This window comes from Coccidioides immitis (genome assembly GCF_000149335.2).
Source record: "Coccidioides immitis RS genomic scaffold supercont3.3, whole genome shotgun sequence".
Taxonomy (NCBI): Eukaryota; Fungi; Ascomycota; class Eurotiomycetes; order Onygenales; family Onygenaceae; genus Coccidioides; species Coccidioides immitis.
The window spans coordinates 2,692,942-2,707,465 of NW_004504308.1; the positions used below are offsets into that span (position 1 = coordinate 2,692,942).

Sequence of the window (14,524 nt, forward strand, 5' to 3'; positions counted from 1 at the left end):
AGAGGTTGATCATGGGGCTGTGTTCTCACCTTTCAAATCCTATTCCTCAAAAATCCGGTCACCAATCGCTGAGGTGGATTAACAAATTGAAGATCCCTGTACCAACAGTCGGGACCAGCCCAGCTGAAATCGAAAATTCAACAAGAGCTGAAATCAAGAGTAGCTGGTCGCCGATGAATTTTGCGATGCCGTGGGCACATCAAATGGCTAACTTTTACCCGTCTGATAGGGGCAAAGGTAACAAGAAGGAGATTGAGAGTTACTCTCTTGCTGTTGATAGGTGTATCACAGTTTTCCCTTTGCGGTGGCAATCGCGGGGAATCCTTGTCATTGTTGACAATGAAAGCCGGCAAATCTGCAAAGCGATCCCACTGGTCGAAGTATAACCCTGGCCGTCTTGTCGTTGCGGAATTGGGAACTCCGAGAGGAGTACATAAAGTCTCCTCGCTTTCCCAAAATCCACGGGTCAAATCTGATGGCTACGGAAAGGTCGTCCCTTTATATTTAATCGTCTACTGACCTACACTACCTCCTGACAAGATACGCCTGAAATCCTTTCCCTTTCTTCGCCGTGGGTTCTGTTCGAGACAGTTCTCAACTTACCAATGCTTCACGGGATACCAGATCTGACTCCGAGATAATCCCAGACCTGCAGACATTCAAGCCCGTGAGCTCCTCGGAGCGCAATGTCTGGGCATTTTGGAATCGTGGGCTCGCCAATTGCCCGCAATGGTGCCAGAGAAATGTCATCATTTGGGTTCGGCGTCTCGGTCCGGCGTGGACGGTGCGGGTCCTTGACCTTGTCGAAGGTTCTCCGACACATGCCCTGAAATACTTGCCCTCCTCTTTCCTCGCAGACGCGGTTATTAACCAGAAAATGACGGGTACACACGTGGGGCCACATAGCGGTGATCTTGTCCGACTTCCACTCGTTTACCTCTATGGCGGAGTCTGGATGGATGTTGGAACATTCCTGTTCAAAAGCCTTGACACCCTTTGCTGGAATCTGTTAGAAGACCCGAACCCGCCGTTTGAAATGGCCGGTTATGGCTTTCCTATGGGCCCGGAGTCTTCGATTTTCTACAACGGATTTATTGCCGGTCAAAAGGGCAGTTTATGCATTAAATATTGGCACAATATCTTTCTCGAGGTTTGGAAGGCAGTGACCAATTGCGATTCCATGCGCAATCATCCATTATTACAACACTTGCCGAAATATCAAGTACCCGCGCCGGAAGGGGAGAGGCCCATCTTCACGTATGAGGAAATTGCAGATTATCTCGCTCATATTTTCTGCCTCGAGCGCCTTAGACACCTCAAGGACCTACTACTGGTTGGGATGGGCCTGAATTCTTCGAAAACAAGGCCCTTATCCTTGACGGGGTTAGGGATGTCTATTGGGCTCAGATTCTGACTAACTGGGACGGCCGCAAGCAGTTCGAGCTGCTGTCAACATTCCGAGAGGGTGCTTCTCCGGACGATGAACAGTATCAAGAAGCAGATGCGTTTGTCAAAAGCGTTCTAGAAATGTGTTCGATCCTGAAAGCATCCCATGGGCTTTTTGTGCATGGGAGAGAGTACCTGGCTACGATTTGGGGTCAGCCAGAGAACTGTGATGCCGACCGCAAGCCAGGAACGTTCGCAGCGTATCTACGATGGGCATCGGAGCATTTTGAGCAGTCCAGGGAAGTGCCACTTACAACAATGACCATTGTCAAAGACGCCCTTCTTGTTGGAGGGATCACCGACGGGATAGGAGAGACACATCCAGACCGTGCTCTGGATCTTTGAATGCATTATAACCACTATTACCCAGTTCAGGGGTAAGCTGTCTTGGGACGCTGGTCATAGAAAGGCTAGCGCAATTAGGAACTAGGGATGTTGACTTTAATGGACGCTTCATTATGCTGATTACGTTTAACAAGGGTTCAAGAATGGAGTCTACACGCTTGCCCTTTACATCACTACAAGTAGCCTTTCTGGTGACTTCACACTCGCTACAGATGAGATCTCTCCTTTGAATTTTTTTTTTGCTGAGTGCCTGAGATCATAGCCCTGGGGACTAGAGGCTGCCTTGTTGTACCCGAGACTTTAGGCGTGTCCTGCTCGGAGCAACCTGGCGCTCGAAAACTCATTCCTGATGAATGATACGCTTTCGCTGCAATAAAGGCAGTGATTGCGAATATTGGTACCTTCCGGTATATGGCCTGAGGAGAAAATGACACATTTGTCTTTTCTACGCCAGTGCTTTGAGGAGAATCCCGAAAACGGACGCCAGATAACCCCTTTATCCGGACATGTATGACAGCATACGTACCCGCGCCAAGGAATGCAATCGAGTTCTAGACGGCACCAAGAATATTGATATTTTCGGCCCTGCACGGAGGGGTCGTCGACGTCCTCTTCAACGGAGTTTGTCGCCACTTGCAAGAAGCTAAACGTTCCCATTTTGGCCTACGTTCCTCTTGGGTAAAAGAAGATATCTCCTAAAGGTGGCATTTGCCGTATGCTCAATCGCCTCCAGCCATAGGCGTGTCGCACAGGGTTCCCTTTTTTGTATCGTCCCAAGTGTTCTGTCCCTTCAACAACTTCATGTGCCTCGGAAAATCTTGACCTGGTCAACAGAGTTCAACGTTGCCGCGAGGCAGAGTCTACGCCCAGCTTGTGTTTGTATACATCCGCGCCCGCTCTAGTTAAACGGAGTACTCTATTCAGCCCAGAATACACAACACACTAATTCCGATTTTGCGGTCTAGCTGCTAGGCGTGTCAGGGAAATCTGTGTAGAGGCTTAGCTATCGACAGGAGAACCCTTTTGGCCTTTCCTAGGTGTCTGGAGGAAGACAAATATCTGGACTGGAGCCTCAGCTATATGTTGGATTGGAACTTGAAGTGCGGCGTCGCGGAAGGACGCAGGATTTGAGCCGAAGGAGTGCATGCAAGAAGCAAACAAAACAAACACAGGCCAGTCCTAATGTTGCTTTGAAGGGAACATATAAAGTTGGAAACAGTTAGTGGTTTTATGACGATCATCAATAACAGTTCTGTGTTTCACAACATTTAATGCCATGAGCCTAGAGGAGAGTTGAACTCCTAATAAAATCAACATAAACAAATGGAGAGGCCGAATTGATATGTGCATAAAGAAACCTAGATCAAAAATGCATACATATCCTCCACACATTAGACATCAACAGATTCCAGCTGCTGTACTGCCTCTTTCTCAGAGCCTTTAGTGTCAACTCGATCAACTCCAATTTGCACACGATCCAACATGTGATGTTCAACGTTGACTTTCGGCCCTTTGAACCACCTCCTTGCATCAACAATCCACCAAATGAGCACGCCGATCATAGGGGCGCCATAGACGATGCAAGTCCAATTCATTTCTTTTGGCCTGTAGTGCATGGTTTGTTATCCCACAGGTTGCTACCGCTGGCAAGGAGAAATGATAAGGGGTGCAACGAGACTTACGTCAAATCCGAACCTGTATAAGCGGGAAGACAGAGAATCGGTAGCATCAAGATCACAAACGACACCCCCGTTCCGCCAATTACACGACTATATCTTCCTAGATTCCAAGGACCAGGTCGGAATTTTTCTTTGACGACAAAGATACGAATGCCAATTGGAATGGAGAATGCGACGAACGCGGCAATAGCCCCGATCGAAAATAGGGCACCCATTGCAAGGTCACCGGCAAATATCAGCAAAGTGGACAGAATGCCGACTACGCAGTTGAACCAGACTGCATTCACTGGAGTCTGCGTATGTTTGTTGACTTTCTTCCAAATCCTTGATAACGGAAAGCAGTCGTCGCGAGCATATGCGTAAGTCACCCGGGATGCAGCGATCATACAAGCTTGACCCATTGAAAAGCCGCAGATGATTGTTAATGCCAGTATAGCAACTGCTGCCTTTCTCGGCATCACTTGGAACAGGTAAGATGCCCACGGCTGTCCCAATTCAGACATCAACACTTCGTCAATATCTTTGACGGTGTATGCCACAACGACCTGGAGGAACCATCCCATGAGTCCTCCCACTCCCGAAGTGAGGACAATAGCCCTGGGGGAGGCGATGTTCGCATTTGAGCATTCTTCACTCAAATGAAACGGGGAATCATAACCAGACATGGTCCAAATCACGCTAACAAACGACATCAATACTGCAACACCATCAGGAAACGAGGTCCCTTTATATATTGTTCCCCAAACATCGGCCGATGAGTTGAACTTCGGGGAATTCGTAGTTCCCGCAGGAATGGCGATGAGGACGATGATAAGGCAGATGATGTTGAAGGTTGATCCATACGAATTAACCTCAGCAATCCATCTCGTTGGCATACTGCTAAGCACCCCGTGAATCAACATGATAAAAGTGGTCAACAGAAAGGTTTGGTAAGGCGTCGGCACATAATCGGGATTATATATCGAACCAGCAGCAAGAATCATGCCCGCCGTGCCATAGTTGACAGATGGCGCTGCCATCACCTGGCCCATCCAATTCGACCACCCGGTTACCCATGCCGCAAATGGACCCCATCCATCGGGAGCGAGAACAGCAGCAGCGTAGTAAAGGCCGCCACTGACTCACATGAATTAATCTCAGTATCATACGGCTAGGGGTGTAAACACAAACACACACCTTGTGGGCATTGACGAACAAAGCTCCGCCATTCCCATGGCCACGCATTGAATGAATATCATTGCAATGATCCAGCCCCATACCATTCCTGCCGTGCCAGCATATCCCATGCCTTCAATTATATTTAATAACAACACTCATGTAAGCCCATTTGGGAGCAATCATTGGTCAGCACTCACCGTACCATAGAGTGCTCGCAAACGAAGGTAGTAACCCCAGAACGGAGAAACTAACGCAGAAAGTCGTCCAGAGCGAAAATTCACGCTTGAATTCTTGTTTGTATCCAAGAGACACGATGATCCTCTCGTCTTCATCCATCTTGTGATCCATCACTGGAATATCGCCGGCCGGAAGAACGGACATACTTGGCTGGTGGTGGCTTGGTTGGATCTGGTCGAGTTCTGAAGACATAATGTCGAATTGGGATCGATCGTGAGCTCTGAAAAAATAGATGCATTTAATGGGAGGTTGGTTGCACTTGCTCCTCAACGTTGGATGTCAATAAGCTCCTCAAAAGTGAAAAGAGAAACAGCGACAACCGCTAAAGATGTATCCCTCAGAAGCTCTATCTGCACGAGCGGGGAATAGCTATTACGTAGCAACGGATCATTGTGAGGGGTCTTTATATCCTTTCTCGCTCGGTCCGCAGAATTAGTTTCTGGCGAAGAAATTGAGGAATGGCACGATGTTAAAACCAGAAAAACATTCAAATAGTCGGGCGAGCTCCTCAGAACGAGGTCCATGCAACTAGAAGTTGGGCACAATGACAAGATGGAGCGCAGCTATCCATACACTTTGACGAAAATGGTATGTCCATCCTAGCTTCTAGTCTAGCATGGTTTCATTCGGGGATCAGGACACTAGTGTGGGGAGCGTTGCTCTGCTGCCACCAGTTCATGGTCCAGACAAAAGCCTGAATAGAGATTGCAAACAACAATCATATCCTCATTCCCGAGTCATCGAGTGCCGTCAGAGGAAGGTATTGAGAGATTCCTGACATACGGCCCCCAAATATGTAGGTTCGCCCGAGACACTCGGTGTTTGATATTGTATATTCGGCATGTTCGCATAACGGCCATATTCATGAATGTTAACTGAGACAGAAGGATTCCAGAATTGTCCCTCAGCTGGGTTTGGGGCGGATGGGTGGAATCAAAACATATGCGTTCGCCTCCGCGTTTCTCCAACTTTGTGACCCATATTTTAGCATTCTGCAAACCGCATTTCACGGCCAATAATCCGCTCCGGGAGACGTAAATCAGCTTGGCAATTCTCATGCGGGAAGACTCCGCAATCTTTCGGTGATAGCCCTCCTAAGATCCTCCAATCCTTTTGATATGAGTTAATGAATGCCAAGTTGATTGGTTGGGTACACGCTGTTACCTTGAACAGCAGGCCAGCAGCCCGCTCGTAGAAATGAGGGATTCATAGCCAGCTCTATGCCAAGTCGGTGACTGACTAGCTAAGCGGTGCGAAGCGGCCGAGTTCAGCGTTGTTGCACTAGCCTGCGTGAAGAGGAGACGTCGGTGTGGTGAGGAGCACAAGATAGTTAAGGTTTTCGTATTTCGTGGTAACTTTGCCTCGCCGCTAAAACCCCACAAAACGCTAAGAAAGTCAAAGCGACATCACCTTCTGCCTACCAAAGCTCCTCTCCGCCGACGAGACAATCCCCAGGGCATGCTCTTGTTGGAGCATATCCATGGAATTAGACCAGCTCACGAACCGAAATTATAGTCTGTTGCCTAATGAGGCTTTATTAGAGCCGTCGCAAAACTAATTGATGGGAACCGCTGCTTTCCCATTGCCGACTGGGATAACATCCGTTTCACAGACTGGGGGAAATTGAAAAAGGACTGTGCTCTACTACGCATTTGAAGCACGGCCTTTGGAGGGTAGAAATGGAACAAGATGGTCCCAGCAATGGTCGCTCTGCCAAACGGCTGAAGCGATCCCACGACTCTGGTTGGCCTTCGCAACATAATGTTAGCTGCGATGGCGAGGGAAGTCCGTCACTATCGTCACTAAGTCGGCCAATAACGCCCCCTGCATCATCCCGGCGGCAGGAAACGACGGCAAGGCCATTGCCCTCCGAGACACCCCGCGCAAACCACTCAGAGCCCATCGGGATCAAAACTGGGTTTAATGTTATCTCTTCTCCTGTGCAGCTTACGCATATACGCGACTTATCCGAGAAATCTACCTATAATTGCGACACTGTAACGCTGCAGGATATTCTCGGTGACCCCTTGATCAAGGAATGTTGGCAGTTCAATTATCTTTTTGATATCGACTTTTTAATGAAACAGTTTGATCCCGATGTGAAAAATCTAATTAAGATCCGAGTTATTCACGGTTCTTGGAAGAAGGATTCTCCGAATAGAATTTATATCGACGTGAATGCTCCCTGTTTCCTTGTTTTGATATTATCTATACTTTGGCATGCTGACCCATGACGATAGGAAGCTTGTGCCCGTTACCAAAATGTGGAACCAATCATTGCATACATGCCAGAGCCATTCGGCACACACCATTCGAAAATGATGATCTTGATACGACATGATGATTGCGCACAGTAAGTAATAGTCCTTTGTGCTACTATACCCGGATGTTGATGTGTTGCAGAATTATCATCCATACCGCAAACATGATCCCAGGAGATTGGGCAAACATGTGCCAAGGGGTATGGAGATCACCACTGCTTCCATTATTGCCATTAGACAGAGACTACGACCAGTCTATTTCTGGTATTATTGGCAGTGGACGTCGATTTAAAAGAGACATCCTCGCCTACCTAGATGCTTATGGCCGAAAAAAGACAGGCCCCTTAGTTGAGCAACTTAAGAAATACGACTTTGATGAAGTGCGTGCTGCATTGATCGCCAGCGTTCCTTCAAGACAAGAAATTCCGAATCTTGATTCACAGAAGAAGACCATATGGGGCTGGCCCGCAGTGCAGGACGTGTTGCGCCAGATACCGACCCATAAACAGCTGTCATGTGAGCCGAAAAAACCACGAATTGTTATTCAGGTTAGCTCCACCTACTAAATTGCCTAGCTGCAAGAAACTGTTCAAGTTCTGAAGGAATATTAGATATCATCCATAGCGTCTCTTGGCCAAACGGATAAATGGCTTAAAGACACTTTTTTCAATGCTCTCTGTCCTCCTTCGGCAGCTGCCCGCTTCTCAATTATATTTCCCACCCCCGATGAGATTCGCAGGTCTCTAAATGGTTACAGATCCGGCGGGTCAATTCACATGAAGCTTCAAAGTGCAGCACAGCAAAAGCAGTTTGATTATATGCGACCCTACCTCTGTCACTGGGCTGGTGACTGCGAAAACAACCAAAATGCTGATATTGAGAAGAGTGTATCAAGTACGGTTACACTTGACACGAGTACGCCGAATAATACCTTTGTGCGGGAAGCCGGGCGTCGCCGAGCCGCACCACATATAAAGACCTATATACGTTTCTCAGACGCCGAAGATATGCGCACGATAGACTGGGCAATGGTGACATCTGCAAATTTATCCACTCAAGCATGGGGTGCAGCGATCAATGCAAATCAGGAAGTCAGGGTCTGTAGCTGGGAGATTGGGGTGTTGGTGTGGCCGGATTTGTTCCTTAACGATCCTCAAACGGCTGATCGTGATGATAAAATGTTATCCAAGGCATATGAAAGAGGTGAATATGCACAGATGATACCCTGTTTTAGGCAAAATGCTCCTTGCCTATCAGAAGTGGAAAGGCTAGAGCTGGAAGAGTCATCGCGAGGAGATGACAAGTCCAAAGCGTGGAGAACGCTCGTCGGCTTCCGGATGCCATATAATCTTCCCCTGAAGCCCTATTCCTCTAGGGATATCCCATGGTGCGCCACAGCAACACACACAGAGCCGGATTGGTTAGGTCAGACTTGGGAAGAGGGATGACGCAGAGATTAGTGCCTTGAAACTTTTTTTATGACTCACTCCGTGTATAATTATTAGAGATGTTATTTATCCCATAGAGACAGAAGTATTCTTTTACCAAACAGGCTAACCTTTTCAAAATAGAAGACCAAGGCCAGTAAAAGTGTTATAAATAAATAAATAAAAGAAAAAGAAAAAGAAACAAAACAAGGGAATATGCACTTCATGTATCGCGGGTGTAAAATGTCTATATGTCAGCGTGCTGTGTGGTAGTATCTCTCTGGCCCATAGTCACGATTCACAAGCTAACAAAGCACCGGCCATGAAAGATCCAGTCCTCTCCATAAAAGACAATAAGCATTTATCCCCTCTGAGTACGGTTCGAAATCCCGATATTGACCCCTTCAAGGGGGCAGTCAACCCTCACTCGAGGGCCGCAATTCATCCATATTTAGTTTTACAATAAAGCAGACACGTCCTTATCTGCCAACCTGCTCCGGCTCCTTCGACTCATCATAACCGTATTTGGCCTTCAATTTCTCGATCAATTCGACATATCTCTTTTGTGCTTCTTCGGGAGTCACACCCTCCTCGACGATGCTCTTCCACTTGTTATATTTGTACTTGCCCTATCAAACGAATTTGAGCTCAGCAAGGAAAAGCAAAGAGGGATGAAACTTGAGAACTGGATGCAGAAAGGCGGAAAGAGGGAAGAAAAAGAGGAAGACGAGAGTGGAATACCTTGAAGTCGAAAGTTCCTGGGACCGGGGCAGTCTCAAAGGGCGGGTCTTGCATGCCTTGCTTGAAGAGAGCGTAGAGCTATATCGGTAGCAAAATATATGTCAGCTTATTCGTTCTACTTTCTGCTCCACTCATTGCTTTATGGAAGACGTGGTTGATCCTTGGATCAGGGAAGAAATGGGAAGAAGATTGGTGTATTTACCATGAGAAGCTCGTCGTCAGTCGGTTTGGCAAGGAGCTTACGGCTCGCTTCCACAGCGGCTTCGAATTCGGGGGTTTTCGCAGTCATTGTTATATTCCTGTCACGGCCTGCTCTTCTAAATCTTCCGTTTTCTTGTTTGGAAATAGCTCTAGATACGAACGGGTCTTTTTAACTGCGCGTTAGGGTAGACACTTTAGCCAGGGTTTTGCAAATTGGGAGGACCGGGAAATGGAATATATGGCAGAAATAACAGCAAAAGCCAGGATATATAGTTGCACTGCCACTTAAGATAATAAACTAAACAAAAAAAAGCAAAGGCTGCGCTGGAAATCCTACCTTTTCCTTCTTCGCCGGCGTGCGTGTGGCTCTGCTGGGGGGGATGCGCTGATATTTGGTGGGGGAGGGGTAAAAAGCATCGGTCACGCGGCAGATGATGACATTTCCGCCCGAAGAGTTCCCCTCCAAATTGTTGAGACGAAAAATGGTACTTTCCAAACATCCAAGCAGTCAGGGGTTGATTCTATATTCTTAGAAATAAACACGTGGCTCTGTGGTGTTCACATTACAACTGGCATGCACAATAGCAAGGATAAGGGATTGTTGTATGCCAGAGGCTGAAATTCTTGAGGGATTCCAACTTGGTGCTAGGCTCTAGGGGTCCTCAAGGTAGCAAAGATGCTTGATTATAAGTCATTCATATATGGAATAAGTAGAGTCATATGCCAAAAGCACATTCACATGGATAAACCAGCCAAACCAGCCTGCAAACAACGCCCAAAGCTATGCAAATATTAAGTATGAAGGGTATTTTGTACAGATACAAAGTGAGAAGAATAGAGTGCACACGCATAAAGGAAATAGAAAAAATCCAGAAAGGGGATAAAAGGTGCAAGGAGACTCGTAATCACCAATCCACTGCCCAGCCGTTCTTCTGCAAGAACTCTTCACAGGCGGCTTTCAATGCATAATTCGGCCGCAGATCCTTGGCAGACATCGGCACGCGCGTGATGGGGTCAAATGGGTTTTGTTGGAGGTGTTTGAGGATGCTAACTCGGTCAAAGGAATGGCCGGATTGAGTGACCACCGGATCGTGCATGATCTCAAAGCTAATGCTGTCGATGAGATAATCGGGGACAACCTAAGAATTCGTGAAGTCAGCATCTCGGGGTATCGCTGGAGGCGGGATAACGCTAATTTTTGGCTTTATTTTTTTTTTAAAAAAAAGGAAAGAAAAAACTCACCCTTTCTTTCATATCATCCCCTTTGGAAGCTGCGAATATTTCTCGTACATTATCCACCTTCTTCTGTGCCTCCGCCCGCAATATCCGCTGGTCCTCGGCATATCCAATCGCCCCTATCTCACCCGCCTCAAACTGCAGTCGCAGCTGTTCAAGTTCCTTCGTACACTCTGCCTCCATGAGCCCCTCGAGCTGTTTTAGAGTCTCGTCTGCTTCCCTTAATCTAGCCGTTTCCTTCGCCGCCCAAATAGCCTGTTTAGCCCTTAATATCGTGTTCGACAATGGCTCCGAATTCGGACTCTTGGTCTCCAGGCTGATCTTGTACGCAGCGAGAGCAACCTCACATGCCTCCGAGGGGCGTCCGAGCCCTAAGAGCGCCTGTGCGAGATAAAATTGCGACTTGAGGGAGGCGGGGTCCTTAGGCCCGTAGAGCTCCATTGCCATGCGCGCATCATGCTCGACACCGGCCCACGATTCAAGTTTGATGCGGGCAAGGGCACGATTGTTGAAAAAGGCAGGCTCATGGGAGTTCTTCTGGATTCTGCATGAGATGTGAGTTATCAGAGACCAAATAAGCGGGGGAATGAATCAAAAGCATGCCACGGGAGGGTTGCTCACGCTTGCGAGTATAGCTCCTCCGCTCCTTGATAGTCCCCCTCCTTGTACCGCTCATTGCCTTTCGCCTTGAGTTCATACGCCATGGCGCCCTAGTGTGTTCGTTTGAAGTAGGATGGTGTAACTTGAATCTGTGGTATCTGATTCTATGCACGCCACTCTGATGTGCGGTACGGAGCACTCTGTAGAAGGAGCAAATTTCAATGTGTGCTGGGAGAAAACACAGTCTCCTCACCGCAGTTGTTAGAACTCCTGCAACGGTCCTATGGCAAAGGAACAAATTGCTCGCTCTTCTACTGCCAATGTGACAGTGCCATCCAAATAAAACTTAGGTCGCAAGGAAAGACCACTTTCTCCTTTCGCGACATTCTCCGCGGCCAGTGTTACCTCAGCAAACAGAGAGCCGTGCACATCATCTCCATATTACTTTTTTATCTTCCCTGCTGAGCAAACAGGTCGACGGTGTAGCCGGCCGCACGATGCCCGCAGATGCCCAAAGAATCGGATGGAAGCTCTCTGTGGGCTGTTGCTGAGTAATCCAGGGACTCCGCTGGCCCTGGAAGTCGGCAAATCATGTTGCATCCGAGGCTAAGCCCATTTAGAATTAGCGCGACACCCGGCTGTCGGCGGGTCCAGGTCTGAGCGGAAGGGCTTTCTTGGCAACACACGAAACAAAGGGGTGGAGGGCGGGTCTCGCAGCGGAAAAGGCTTGTTGGAGCCCGAGTACCTATCTCAAACTCTCTTCCACCTCCCTAACCACCTTCCTTACACCCTCAATATCATGTGCAAACCTGCCCAGAAACATCCCGTCCACCTCCTTTCCCAACCCCCCTGGCCCCCATAGTCCCGGTCCCGCGCTCCCGCCATACAAGATCCTAACTTCCCCTTTCCTATGTCTATCAATTCTCTCAATAACACTCCTTATTCCCGACACAACGGCACCAACATGGTCAACCCTGGCGGGCTGTGGCTTCCCAATGGCCCACACTGGCTCGTAGGCAAAAATCACCGGCGCATCACGCGGCAGCGCCTCCAGCACCGGTCTAATTTGCGCCTCGCACTCCCCCACCGCGCGACCAATTGCTTCTGACACGATTGGTCCCAGTGTGGAAACTTCCCCAATACACACCAGCGGGATCAGACCCTGGTCCGCTGCCGCGGCGGCCTTTCGTGCAACTTGCTGGTCTGTCTCGCCGAATATGGCGCGACGCTCTGCATGTCCAAGCTCGACAATTGAAACATTCATGTCTCGCAAGCAGACGGGGGATATCTCGCCTGTATAAGGACCCAAGCTGTCCCAGAAACAATCCTGCGCACCGAGGAGAAGTGGGGGTGGTGTGTCTGCATCTTGCGGAGCGGCAAGGTTGGATTCAAATTCTTTAATTGCTTCAGAGCAGGGATATATGGTAAGGAAATCTGGAATAAGAGCGAGAAGGAGTCTGGATCTATTCTCTTGCCGGATGATGTCGTTCCGGGGCTCTAGGAGGCCTTGGATATAGTCGATTGTTCGAGAGGGAGTAAAGTACATTTTCAAAGAGATGATGAGGAGCGTTTTTGGCAGTGGGGGAAAACGAGGCCCTGCCAGTGCGGATGCCATGGTGATGAGGTCTTCAGTGTCAATTGATTTTCTACCTGTGTTGTGTCTTTTTGGTTTTCTTCGATTGGAGAATTCTCAGGAGCCTTCCAAGCAAGTTTTGTTTTCTTTGCCTTGTATGCCAATAAAAATCGAGCGCAGAGTGCAACCATTACAATAAAAGCATATTGTAGTACTCCGTAGAATACTTCAGCACTCTAAACCTGAAAAAAAAAGGCCGAGTCGCACTTATGCTAGATACGGAGTTCCCGTCAAACAGCCCATGGGTTCCAGCTTTGATGGTGACATATATATTACCGGGCGCGGGGTAAATTACACGCCATTCATTTAGTAATATTGTTAAAAGGAAGAACTGTGGGTTTTTCCCAATGTGATATGGAGCAAGGCAAGAATTATTAGTTTACAAAAGGCTTTCTGTTTCTAATGCTGAAGCCCTGAGACTCAGTGTGTATAGGTGTTCCTGCGCAGTATCCTGTTTGCTTCTTGTAGTCCCTCATCTGTGATGTCACTGGGTGAAGCTCTGTATGAACTGTACGGAGTAAGAGTAAATAAATCTTTCAGCATTTTGACACCAATAGAATTAAAGTACAAAATGCCTTCGAACCCCTTTCCATCCGAAGGCTGTCTCTCGATCATCCTTTGTTTCAAAATTCTGGAGCCTAAGCAGACATCACTATGTTAGTGCTAACCCTATCCTCAATGGTAGCCATTGGCAGCTTCGGGAGCATGCTGTCTCCAGAGGCTCTGCCTTCAGCTGTGCTATCCTCTACCCATATTTTTATAAAAGTTATATCAAAATGCCCGCTACGTCTTACGTAGGTCAGTGTCCACTAATCCTCCCGGCTCTAGCTGAGGTTTGTTTGATATTAGTGCTATTCATACATAAATTTAGCATTCTCGATCAATCTTGGTGCCTCAGCTTTGGTAGGATACATATTGTAAGCTTGTTCATCGCTAACTCAGGAGCAAGGCTAATCTGAACATTGAATGGGCTCGTACCGAGTGAGATCGGTCAACAAGCCTTTGAAGTAAGAGTCCCGAATACATACGAAGCCCAAAAGCAGAATGATGTAAAAGAGGTGTTGTAGCTTTGCAGCTGAGGGAAGGACCAGCCTTCTGTCCTGTAGGGATCATCTTCTAGCAGATGTTTCTGCCCTGCCCATTTTTAAGACTGTAAAATAAGAGCATTCTTATCCTGACGCAAGGCACTGGATTATCAAAGGATTCATGTAGTCCTCATTCGGTAACAGTGCTTAAGAGCAAAATATGACCCTTCAACAGGCACCCCGTTCAAGTGTCAGAAGAGCATGAGAAAATATGAAAGTTGAAGTACGGAGTACGGTTTTGTATTGTACCGCCGTTGATCAGCCCTAGTGGTCTGACATCAGAGATTCCGAAAACACCGCCGGAACTTCTGAAAACGGCATCCCGCTGTTCGGATGCACGGCGCATCACCCACCATACCGGCCTGTACCATACCAGTACCGGCGTAACTTACATTATCGATAAGAATACCGTACTGGCCAACCCATTTTTGTATTAGCGCTGAACCAGGGTAGCCCAAGCTCCAGAATTACCTGA

General features: G+C 47.9%; 6 protein-coding genes across 6 annotated transcripts; 2 read left to right on the forward strand and 4 right to left on the reverse strand.

The window, feature by feature from the left end:
- Positions 1-11: 11 nt before the first annotated feature.
- Positions 12-1,791, forward strand: CIMG_07939 (capsule polysaccharide biosynthesis protein; the record flags this gene model as incomplete). Its single annotated transcript, XM_001240775.2, has 3 exons — positions 12-237; positions 648-1,222; positions 1,312-1,791. 3 exons carry the CDS (start codon positions 12-14, stop codon positions 1,789-1,791), a joined length of 1,281 nt encoding a protein of 426 aa, XP_001240776.2.
- Positions 1,792-3,182: 1,391 nt separating this feature from the next.
- Positions 3,183-5,057, reverse strand: CIMG_07938 (amino acid permease; the record flags this gene model as incomplete). Its single annotated transcript, XM_001240774.1, has 4 exons — positions 3,183-3,396; positions 3,474-4,586; positions 4,647-4,758; positions 4,826-5,057. 4 exons carry the CDS (start codon positions 5,055-5,057, stop codon positions 3,183-3,185), a joined length of 1,671 nt encoding a protein of 556 aa, XP_001240775.1.
- Positions 5,058-6,331: 1,274 nt separating this feature from the next.
- Positions 6,332-8,699, forward strand: CIMG_07936 (tyrosyl-DNA phosphodiesterase). The gene is made up of 4 exons (XM_001240772.2): positions 6,332-7,039; positions 7,106-7,218; positions 7,269-7,674; positions 7,738-8,699. Exons 1-4 carry the CDS (start codon positions 6,545-6,547, stop codon positions 8,572-8,574), a joined length of 1,851 nt encoding a protein of 616 aa, XP_001240773.2. The 5' UTR covers positions 6,332-6,544; the 3' UTR covers positions 8,575-8,699.
- CIMG_07935 (uncharacterized protein) lies at positions 7,894-9,807 on the reverse strand. The gene is made up of 3 exons (XM_001240771.2): positions 9,497-9,807; positions 9,295-9,372; positions 7,894-9,182 (listed from the first exon to the last, which is right to left on the reverse strand). Exons 1-3 carry the CDS (start codon positions 9,581-9,583, stop codon positions 9,033-9,035), a joined length of 315 nt encoding a protein of 104 aa, XP_001240772.1. The 5' UTR covers positions 9,584-9,807; the 3' UTR covers positions 7,894-9,032.
- Positions 9,808-10,154: 347 nt separating this feature from the next.
- CIMG_07934 (U-box domain-containing protein) lies at positions 10,155-11,733 on the reverse strand. Its single transcript, XM_001240770.2, has 3 exons — positions 11,353-11,733; positions 10,738-11,275; positions 10,155-10,634 (listed from the first exon to the last, which is right to left on the reverse strand). The coding sequence occupies exons 1-3, from the start codon at positions 11,433-11,435 to the stop codon at positions 10,401-10,403; spliced, it is 855 nt and encodes a 284-aa protein (XP_001240771.1). The 5' UTR covers positions 11,436-11,733; the 3' UTR covers positions 10,155-10,400.
- Positions 11,734-12,040: 307 nt separating this feature from the next.
- Positions 12,041-13,162, reverse strand: CIMG_07933 (triosephosphate isomerase). The gene has a single exon (XM_001240769.2). It carries the CDS (start codon positions 12,944-12,946, stop codon positions 12,077-12,079), a length of 870 nt encoding a protein of 289 aa, XP_001240770.1. The 5' UTR covers positions 12,947-13,162; the 3' UTR covers positions 12,041-12,076.
- Between the last annotated feature and the right edge of the window lie 1,362 nt (positions 13,163-14,524).